This window comes from Metopolophium dirhodum, chromosome 9 (genome assembly GCF_019925205.1).
Source record: "Metopolophium dirhodum isolate CAU chromosome 9, ASM1992520v1, whole genome shotgun sequence".
In the NCBI taxonomy this organism is placed as follows: Eukaryota; Metazoa; Arthropoda; class Insecta; order Hemiptera; family Aphididae; genus Metopolophium; species Metopolophium dirhodum.
Genome location: NC_083568.1, coordinates 16,855,851 through 16,867,952, shown reverse-complemented (window position 1 = coordinate 16,867,952; position 12,102 = coordinate 16,855,851). Strand labels below are relative to the sequence as shown.

The 12,102-nt window shown below is 33.3% G+C and overlaps 1 protein-coding gene and 1 non-coding gene across 2 annotated transcripts; one reads left to right on the top strand and one right to left on the bottom strand.

The window, feature by feature from the left end:
• Window positions 1–104: 104 nt before the first annotated feature.
• Window positions 105–4,097, bottom strand: LOC132952014 (uncharacterized). The gene is made up of 2 exons (XM_061024124.1): window positions 3,481–4,097; window positions 105–1,005 (listed from the first exon to the last, which is right to left on the bottom strand). Exons 1-2 carry the CDS (start codon window positions 3,890–3,892, stop codon window positions 635–637), a joined length of 783 nt encoding a protein of 260 aa, XP_060880107.1. The 5' UTR covers window positions 3,893–4,097; the 3' UTR covers window positions 105–634.
• Window positions 4,098–11,003: 6,906 nt separating this feature from the next.
• Window positions 11,004–11,076, top strand: Trnaa-agc (transfer RNA alanine (anticodon AGC)). The gene has a single exon. It is a non-coding gene; the product is annotated as a tRNA-Ala (tRNA).
• The last annotated feature ends 1,026 nt before the right edge of the window (window positions 11,077–12,102 follow it).

The following is a 12,102-nucleotide window of genomic DNA, read 5'->3' as shown; positions in this document are numbered from 1 at the left end:
CGAAAAAATAATAATTTATAAAACTAATGGTTCATATTAATATGAAATTTGAGTCACCATTATTAATTGTAGAAGTATATAGTCCAATAATCAAAAACAATACGGTTTTACAAAATGATTTTAAATATTATATCCAATTATAATAATATAATAACAGAACAATTTTTATCTTTTACAACCATACGACAGTAACATCATGATCGACAGTCCGTTTTATTATAAATCAACGCAAAAAGTACTAAAATATCGTAACAAAATGACACGCGATAGAACATAAAAAATTTTAAAAAAGACGAACGATGGATAAACTATTTAAATATTGTAATGTCCTATGATAACAGTACAAAAACAGCGTCTCGTTAAAATATTATGATCAATATTTCCCGTAGGTACAGTGGCGCCGTAGTGTCAGGACTCGGAAGTTTAATGCATATTATAGTAAAGATTGACGAAATTAGCCTTTCGTAAACGAACAACAGTTATTATAATATAATGATGATAATAAATAATAATAAATACTATAATAGTTAATATAATAAATAATCGCGTCATGACTACAGTGCGTGACGTACACGCATTGTCGAATGACGTGGTTCAATAATTATTGAACTTTTGTAATTCCATCTTCAAACAATCATGGCTTGATGTACGATCTGTAAGCCAACATCTGACTTGCAGCAGCAGCGGCCTCCGACGACAGCGACGACGGCGACGCAGACCTCTTGTCCCAGCCGCCGCCCCCATGGCCTCCCGAGCTTCCACCCGATGGCCACCCGGAAGAGTGGGACTCGTGCACCAAATGCTCGCCGCCTCCGCCACCGCCAGACTTGGACAAGAGCTTCTTGAGCGTGATGATCAGCGACAGGACTAGCGCTATTTTGCTGATTATCAACGCCTTTCCGGCCAGTAGGAACAGCACGCCGAGAGCCAGCGGTATGATCATCATCGCCTTCATGGCGCCCATCGTCATCATCATTCCCATGGTTTTCTTCATTTTTCCACGACCTTTGCAAACATTTACCGAGAAATATCATTAGTAAATTGTTATTGCATTGCGTTAAATTGTTTGAAATCTAAATATATATTTTAATTTATATTGTTTGATTTTGGCCAAATATCGTAAGGTCTGAGGGTATTTCAAAACGAATGTATAATACTGTTACGATAGGTACCTCAAACAATATTTGGTACATTATTAATTATTAACGCGTTTCGAGAATCGATCGTATAACGAAACGAGTTACAGGGACGGAAAGTTATCGCGACGAACGTTCGGCAAAGTCGAATAGGTCGAATAGGTACCTATGGAAAAATTAAACGTACGAACCGATCGGACAAGGACGACTTCGCGGTTTTTCGCGTTCCTGTAGCAATACAATACGATAATGTCGTCCACGCGAAAAGGAAAAATCGCATAATATTACTATTATTGTTACGATCCACAGCCCTAGATTTGTCGTCATTGTTGTCGTCGTCTCCATTGTGTGTTGCTCATATCGCGTGTAATTAGCGCCCCGGCGAAAGGATAATATAATATATCACAGGTAACGCGTACACACACACACACACACACACACACATATAATTACATATTTATATTATTGTAAAATCGTATAATATGTAGGTGCGGTATGTCTGTCCGAATGGAGTCCGCTCTCGTATTAGTGACGGACCGACACACACACACACACACACACTCGCGCGCGTGCGATATTGTTGTAATACCATTTTGGTATTATATATACATATATTTAAGTGAAAAATAATATATAATATAAAATATATTATACCTATATATAAGTATACCTACGCTACACTAATTTCGTTTCGGTTTTCGTTTGTTTAGTTTTTTTTTTTTTTTTTTTCATGCATTTGCATTCGATGTTATTTGAAAAATCGCTACGCGTCAATTGTGTTGTACCGTCCGAATGAAAAACACGAGCCACCCGTTTGTGAAAATATGTAGCACAAACACGCACTCATGCCGCGCAATTGTATGGCTCTCGCCCGATCGACGCAATAATAATGATAATAATATTATCTCGTTACGCGTTTCCCGCCGCCGCCGGCCGATCCGATAGACCCGACTGATCTGCGCCCGTTCAGGATTCGAACCGACCCTTAACCCCTCATAATATTTGGCCACGTCCACGGTAGATTTTCGACATGGTAAATCAAAGATTTAAAATTATAATTATTTTTAATGATAAAATTATATTATTTATATTTATTTTAAATTTTAAATATGAGATGATAATATTATGCTACAGCTGATGAAGAAGTGACGAGAACACAGTTTTTGCATAAAAAGTATATTATTATTGTTATGTCCGATGCCGTCTATATTATGCATATTACAATATATATATATTGTTTCACAAAAACTCTACAGTATTAATTACTTGGTAATTCTACAGACTAAGTGACCCACCTTTTGTACGCCGACTTGAGCGTGGACAACGATAATATTATCATTTTCTAATAATAAATTGTAAAATGTATTAAATCGTAAATGTATTATATTGTTCACCAATATTTTATTTTAGACTACTGTACATATTGTTAAACGTATTATTGTAATATTATAATATTATCATATTTTATTAATTTATGTTATTGATATCTATTTTTCCTAATGTGAAAAATGTATAATACCTACGCACTAACAAAAAGTTTATATGACAATGTCAGGATAACTTAAAAATAATAAAACTATAAATAGTTTACAGTATTAGAAATTATAATATGTATGAGGTATATTTCATGGTTTTTATTAAATGTGTAATATTTTGGTAATATACTTTTATGATAAATTATATATATTTTAATTTTGATTTCTGATAAGTATGGAGTAGTTATTATCTTGTGTAAATGCATTAATATTCAAATATTATATTGTTTAAAAAAAATCTATCTATATTATAATATTTTTGAATTAAGAGATTTGATATCCAATACAACAAAAGTATAAATTCTAAAACTTTGGTGAATGAAACAAATTTTAGTGTTTTATTTATTTTCGTAACAATTTTATATTTAGATATTTAAAAACATGAACATGAATTATTTAAGTTAAGTTAAAGTATAGCAATAATAGATTATAAATATATTGTATACAAATATATCACGCGTATTGATTTTTATTGAATAAAAATTCCTAAGCATTAAATTTGATGAAATTTCGTTTTATTATTGTGTATATAGTTGTCGGCTGAGCATTACACATTTTACATCGGGAAACTACTCTAAATATATTAATGAAGTTAAAAAAAGTTTTTAAGACAAAATGTAGATACCTAAATTCTAGCCTAAAGTTAATACTTGCAAATAAAAAGAGAAGTCGTTTATACTTTTTTCAAAATTCTGTTTTTTCGATTATGCATCTCTAGTGAGGTTTGTAGTTTATACACAGATAGACATAATATATATTTATATTATGTCCATTGGTTTATATACGTATTTATTTCAAATCCTTTTTACCTTCTTCCAGGGCTGTTCTCAACTGGTCTGGTGTAACTTCGGGCAAACCGACCTTAACGACTCGACCACTGAGAAGTCTGACCGCCTTGTCGTAGAGCATGTTGTTGAGTGTGTCGTCCGGTTTTGACTGGAGTTCAAGTTCTGAAACCACTGGGCCCTGATCCGACCTTTGTCGGCGGTGAGTTGAGTCCCCGTGGACCAGGGTCACTGATCCGGTTAGGGGCAACGAATCGTCTCGAGACATGCGGTCAAGTGTCACGATCGCCTTTGCCTTGAGACACGTGATGAAATCGTTTACGTTGCCTCTTTCGTCGCTGTCACCGGATCTCAACCCGCAGAAAGCTTTGGACCGGCCAACGCCCAACGCTAAAATCACCAGCACGCACACCAACACCGGATGTAACCGATCCATTATACTATCAGCAAACCGTTTCCAAACGAACTGTCACTGGACCCGGTGTATCGAGTTATCGCAAAAATTACCGCACGGCGCGTACTAACTATACGATAACACAACGATATTGTATATTATTATGTGAAGATGATATCGATTTCGACTGTTAATAAGACGGTATGTGAAATCGCCCCGATAGTAGCTGTAGATGCTTCGACGCCGGAACGTGCACTGATAGCTGGGTTTCCCGGACATTCAGTATATATACCACCGCCGCAGCGGAAAACGCGCGCGAATCACAACCACTGGCCCGGTCCGCTCTTGGGCGGCGCCCCTCCGAATGCGCACTTGACCTCTAACACCCGTGCTTTCTTCTTATTCTCTCACGATCGTTGTTCGCGGAGTAGTCTATGACGACGACGACGACGGATGATTATAATATAGTTTTAGCAGGGTCACAGTGGTAAGGGGTGTGTGCGGGTAATAGTCTCCGGAGTAGAGTGTAATATTATATTATGATATTATATTTTCACCTCGGGCGCACGTCGATACACTATAGGTACTCGGCCATTTTCGTGAAATAAATGTTCGTTTAATTTGAGGCTGCCCAATAAGCGTGTAGTATATTATATTAATTGTTTCTTGTGATAATGCGTTTTTATAACGTGTCGCGGGAAGACTTTCACACGTTGCCATGAGTATTGATCATATACGGATATTGCCATAAATCGACAATCGCTGTAAAGTATTGTAAGAGTGCTTGCAAATCGACTGGAATTGGATGGTTTTTTTCAAATGCAATGATTTTGTTTTTCGCCAAATTTCCATGTTTATAATATCATTTTTTCAGGTTTATAATAATATTAATGTACCTATGGCTGATGAATTATCGGCTTTAAAAATAATAACAGTACAACTTACTGTGAGTATATGTCTTGTATTTAATAAATCAGGATATGGCTTGAATCTATAAAAGTACGTTTTTGTTCGATTCAATTACTATATTTAATTAATTTTAAATTCAACTTTATTAAAAACGAACAGAATTTTTGTTAGTTATTTCATTTTTAAATCTTATTAATACGTTGTAATTTATTTTTATTCTATTTAAACTAATTCAAGTTTATATATATATATTATATAAAAAAAAAATGAAGAAGTCCCTAATAGTTTAATTTAAAAACTATTGTTTATTACTACCCTGACACCATAGAGTATTCTTTCTTCACTATAGACGTGAACACAGCTGCACAACCCTGTCGAAATGCGTCTTTCTTGTGGACGACATTTTATCATAATGTTTTATTATTATTAATCATTAAAACCATATAGGTACAACTGTGTGTGTCACGCATAAAATACGCAAACGCCGTACAGTAAGTTGTACACGATTCAGGAAATCTGCCGCGTAAATCTCTCGTTTTACTCATTTCAGATTCCTAGATGATAACAATATCATATCTCGGGTGAACATCAACCGCCGACCATGTCCACACGATCACAGGATTTTTGTCTCGTTATATTGTGTTTTTTTATTTCACGTCCGCCTGCGCTGGATCAGAACAATTCACTGCGTATTTGTTGCGCAAACCGAAAATATTTCTCCTCTGCGGACGGTAATGTATATTTTATTCAGTTACTTAAGTTTCGTTTTCGTTTCTTGAACTATTGTTCTCCGTTAAACGAAACAAGTTAGTACAGACTAATCCAAGGTATAATATGGCGTATATTGTCGTAGCTATATCTTAATATTGATGTGTGAGAGATAAATTTGATGCAAAAAGCTATTCATAATATTATATCTGCAGGGTGATATGTGAGTGTCTACAATACATTAGATATTTGTATTTGGATATAAGTTGAATATTATAAAAATATATTCATAATATATCCATTATCTATACTATATCATTATATTGTTGGTATGATATTTAATATTTATATTGATATGAATTATATATTTATATAAACTGATATTTATAAAATAATCAAAATTGGTTCATAAAACATTCATATAATATCTGGTTGATCTGTTGCATAGGCAAGTTAATAAAGACATTCTGTGGATATTAACATAAAATTAATAATATCTAATTTTATTTTATTGTATAATATTATAACAATTATTTATTCAATTTATTTCTACTGTATGGGAAACGACAATATGTTTCAATAATGGCTTATCATCAATGTCATATTATTGCATTGAACGTTACATTAATTATTCGACTTTTTTGTTAGGTAATAACTAAGTAATAACTTTAATAACAATATTATAGCTTAACTTTTTTCTACTACAATAGTAATATTATGTTTATTAACCCAAAATGGCCAAAAACACATATCTAATGGTTTTATTTTGCAAATTTGATCACGGTTACGGTTGTAGAACGAAAGATAGAACTAAAAATCTTTCATAAACTTCGCACGCAAATATATAATAATACAATAGTATAATAGTTATGCCCTAAAATAATATATCATTTAGTACATAGGCAGGTACGTTACCTATTATTAAAGCATAATTAAATTTCTTTGGCTCGTACACAACGTAGGTAAACCTTACGCGTATAAACGCGCAAACTATTTAAACGTGGTATAAAGACTCTATAAAGGATATCCTTATAACATATGTAGTACACTTTCCATCCTGCGAGGTAGTGTGTTTTTTTTTTGTAGTAAGTGGATAGGCATATTTGTTGGTGTACCTAACATGATAATATTATATGTTGTATTGTGCGTTGAGTTGTGTTTATTCTTGGGAACATGTCCCGAAACAAGAGAGACTACCCAGTGTTGTACTTGTCTCCGACAAAGACAAACGATGCGCAATATACATAATATAATTCCTCTGTATAATAACATATTGTGAGTATTTTATTCTCACGTGTACACCGGACAAAACGATTATAAGAAGCGTTGTAGATGTAGGTACGAATAAAAATATTATTATAATCGCACGGGATTTCTCTGCACAGGTGCACAATTTAATATTGTTATGAATTATAATATTATATAGGTAGGTCCAGCCGCGTCCAGGTATGTTGTTTAGGTTTTTGTTTGCGAAATCGCTAGCAGTCAGTTGGGTACAACTATAGGCACATTGTAATATTTATCAAATAATATAAAATATTTATCGTATAATATTATGTGCGTTATTATTATTATATTATTATCCCGTCGAAATACCGAAAACGATTTCGGACAATGACACCCGGATAAATAAGAGACGCGAGTAAGTACCTACACCTACGTGCACACGACGTATTGTTGGTAATATACACGTATGCCGAAGAAATTTCTTCCGGTGAGAATATTCGCGAATAATACAAAATATACAAACCGAAAGTCCGAACACATAATAATAATATTATATTATACAGGCCATAAACGGTGTACCGACAATATTAGGTGCCTATACCTTAGAGTTGATTAGAAATACTTTCTACGCGCACATAATACTATTAATACTATTATCGTTATATATGAACATTATTATCACCGATCGATAACAAACAACCGTTGTTGTATTATACATTATAACTAATCATAATATGTAACGCCGCAGCCGAGGCATGCAAATCGGACCGCGTTATACGTTGGATTCGATATTTTATAAACGGACGGTACCTATACCTGCCTATCTACCCATATAGCAACAATATAACGCGAAATCCGTTCTTCGATCTGAAATGGGCAATCGGAATACAATAAATTTTCTAGACGCCACTACGGCTACAACTGCAGCACTCGATGTGTAGAAATTTAATTGGAATCACTACGATAATACACCGTATATCACCGCCGACCCGTCATCGTAATAATACGAAAAATATTATAATATAAGTAATATTATTATACTTCATATTAAACTGTTCATGGTTTCCAGATGCTCGGCTAGTAATGAAATTTAGAGTAAATCGACCAAAACTGATCCGCACAATACAAACATTGTGTTCGACACGCTATCGTTGATCTGCGTGAGCAGCTCAAAAACATACCGTGGTTGGGTGAACGTACTTGAATACTTACAAAAACAATAAAAACGAAATTTATTTTTAAAACATTTGACGAGTACTTCACTCTGTTGTCCTCTAGCAAGTTATCTGAGATGATATAATTATATTTTATATTATTGTATTCAAATTATGTATTTTTTTTTTTTTTAATTAATAATCAAATATTTAGAACGTGTTTACAAATTTTATAAATCGATATTATGTTTTATTAATACCCTAAATCAAAAGAAAAATTTTAATATTCAAGTACGTAAACTTAGAAATTATAAATTTGATAATTGCGTACTTTAAAATATGAAAAAATTGTGTGTTATATAGTGGCGTGAGCAAATCCAACTACCAAAATATCTTTTAAGCTTTCTTTGTTTCAATAATGTTTGAAGCATCGACAAATTTTAATTCATTGTTATTTTTTTACAATTTTTAAACACAATATAAAATAATATAATTAATATATTTATATAATTCGATATAACTATGTAATATTATGTATTATAGCAGTATCTAATACCTATGTAGTATGTATAATACAGAATACTATAATGTTTAAAGTTTATTTGCATAATCAATAATAATTTATATATTTACTATCGTGTATTCGTGTGGAGAATTTATCTAAAGATTTTCAGTTCATCACTTAATCGCATTAATGTAGTTGTAAGTTACAATTTTTTATCACGGGGATTTTAGTAGTTCTGGCAATAACTAAACTGCCGTCAACAAATAGAAACGACGCAAGAGTTTCAATGAACGGGTTGTGTTTAAAAATTTTAAATGGAAACAAAATGACCACATATGCCATAGAACACCCATTATTATGACTTAGTAAACCCATTAAGCCCTATAGTGGTATTTTCAAAAAACATAATACATATAGGTAACGGATGTATCGATAGGACGTAACCTACTAACCCGAAGCTGTACTAAGATGACTAATCTATTAAACACTACACAGGTAATGTTTCAATAGTAAACCATTATACCACACTGAGGTACCTCAATTTTCGTAAAAGAAAAAAAGTAGCGTTATGAATACGGTGATCATCAATAGTGAAACGCCAAATTATTGTCGAGAAGTTGTAGCGCCGAACATTATAATTTGATTACTTTTCAGAATTTGATTCTTTCCGAATCGTTTTTTCTTTTCTTTTAAATTGTAGAAACGCGCATTTGAAGTTTAGGAGCCCTACATAGTCTGCGCGATAGTCTGGCCAACGAATAGTTTATTAATGTTACGCAATTTATTTTCAATATTCAATAGGAGTATTATATTGGTACCGAGGTATAAAAGACCTATCATTTAAAAAAAATTATGGTCTTAAATTTCATACTCGCGATTACTCGGGTTAATAATATACCTACGGCAACTGTACCTAATATATTAATGACATTAATTGGATCCGATTTTAACGTTTTATTAATGGTTTTATCGTGGTTAATTATCATACACAAGTGAATATTAGATAATACTGTTATAGCAACGTGTCTACGGAGATTTCACGTAGGTATAATAATCGACCGGCGAATAATAATAATTACGAATAATAGAATTGTCTTAATTCCAACCGGGTTCCATACAATACCGGCGCGATTCTTTGACCATATATTACATTATCGTTTACACGGTTATGTCTGTGTGAATGAATCGTGAACGAAAAATAGAATACGGAACGAAACAAAACGTAGCAACTCGTCACATTAAACGATGATAAAATAAAATAAAATAATAATGATAGGCCGGAGAAAGCCTGCTGCTGATGATATGCGTTTGGCCGGACGCAAATCCGAATACTTTGTGTGTATAATGATAAAAACAATAATATCACTATACATTTATATATTATATTATTATATAGGTAACGTAAAAAAACGGTAACACGCCGGACCGAAGACCCAAACAAACAGTTCTCTTTTTTAGTGCGACGACAGCATCAGCTGCTGGCAACAATTAGCGTACCTACGATGAATTCTGGATGATGATTTATTTTTTTATTAAAGCTTATAACACGTTGCTATAGACACGTGACGTTAAATAATAATTTTTTTAGTGATGAAAAGGATGACCTGTTGCTCTGTTGTAATGTGATAATATTATCGTGTCTTGGGGGTAACATTATTTATAAAATATTTGAATCTATTTATTCGAATAAAAAAAACGGTAAAGTAATAATTATGATAACACACACTGAAAATATCTTAAATATTTTAAAAATACGTTCTTTTCATTATGCCTAGTACTTTGAGCATTTGAATTGCCTCGATTTTATAAAATACATTAGCTGCGATTGAATACAAATTCCTAAGTGTGCAACGTGCGTGTTTACCTTTAATTTGAATATGTGATAATATGATAATTTAAATAAATAACAATTTTAATTACATGTATTCATACATGTTATATAAATATATGTTTAATTAGCTGTTCCAAAACATATTTTTAGATGTGTTAATTGACGGACGTTACATTAAAAATAATTGATTGGATAATAAAAAGTATTGAGAATGTATTCTCAACATTTTTCAAACTTCAAAATTCAAACAAGTAGTTTCTCTGTTAATAAAGCGATCATACTAATGATAATAATTCTTACAACTACAATACTATGGTCGACGGTCGTACATAATATTATCCTCGGGTTGCAAGTTATACATATAGCGTGCGATGGTCGTAAATTTTCTTCAGCCTCCGTCGTTTACAATGCACATGTCTTCTCGCGTACCTACACCCCCGGCGCCGCACCTCATTCTCTCCTCAGTCCCTTTTTCATTTTTACCGTCCCCTTTTTTTCACGTCCTGTTTCGCGGCTGTTGAGATCTCCCACCACTGCACAGGGCATGTCGCCACGCCATAAGTAATATTCGTTTGCACGGTCGCATGCATTATAATATTATGTAGGTAGGTACACGCGTCACAAGAACGGCCACGTTCAAAAAGTACGATCGTCGCGCCAAAAACGAATCGTGGTCGAAATTAAATCGGTAGAGCGCCAAACCGGTATGAATAGTACCTATGTTGCAACACGTTGCATAGCTGCAGGTGTTGTTTGCTATGCAGTAACCTGATTTATTTATTCACTCAAATACATAGATCTAGTCCATTACATTCATCGGGGGGCGTAGCTCAGATGGTAGAGCGCTCGCTTAGCATGCGAGAGGTACCGGGATCGATGCCCGGCGCCTCCAGAACCATATTTTTGCTGGCACAGTACCAGATTTTTTTTATTTAATTTGTCGAAAAATACGAGATCATTGTTTGAATTATTCTAAAAACAGCTATTATTTTGAAAATAACACGGATTCATTTGTTCAAAAAAAAAAAAAAAACAGTAGATCTTATAGCGTAGTATTATATAAGGTTTTATAGAAAGAGCTGACTAGTAAAACATATTATATAGGTAGTTAGTACACTGGTCAATGGTACTGCCTATTATTATAATTTTTATGAAACAAACTCCACTCAGAATCGCAATATGATTTATTACTCTCGCGTGTACGTAAATTTAACCACGTTTAGCTGAAACACAGACGTCTGTACTTAAAAAACGTCCCCACTGGCCACTGTGATTTACCAAACCAATCACTACATATTAATATATACCATAATAACGATCGTCGCCCATTTCGAATTTTGTTTTCGTTCTCAAGACCACACTGCAGGTTCGACTGATACAACATTGTTATACTATAAGCATACATAATATCGTATTCGTCGTGGATCCTCTTCATTATATTATTTCCGTAGCGTTGTCAAAGCAGACGCGCGCTACGAAACGAAAGGACGATCGTCATAATTTCTTTTTCGCGAATACTTATACGTATATTTTATATTCAGCACCGAAAGACACACGGTTCTATTATACGTCCGTACAACGATAATAGTATAATATGTACAGTCAACCATGTATAATATACAAACTATAATACCTGATATATATAATATATTATATATTTGTATGGTATACATATACATTGTCATATTCATCAGTACGATTGTAGGTATATATATATATATTATATAGTGGCAATAGTCTTGTATATTTGTACATGGCTATATCACAAATTATATTATTTTTTTATAAATGGTATGCACAGACTCGTCGTTTGTGTGACATTTTAATGATATCGCTTGCGAACGCAACGGTATTCGTATATTTTACTCTCTCGCGGAATCCGACCGTTCCGGTACATCGCGGTTTCTATGTACTCACA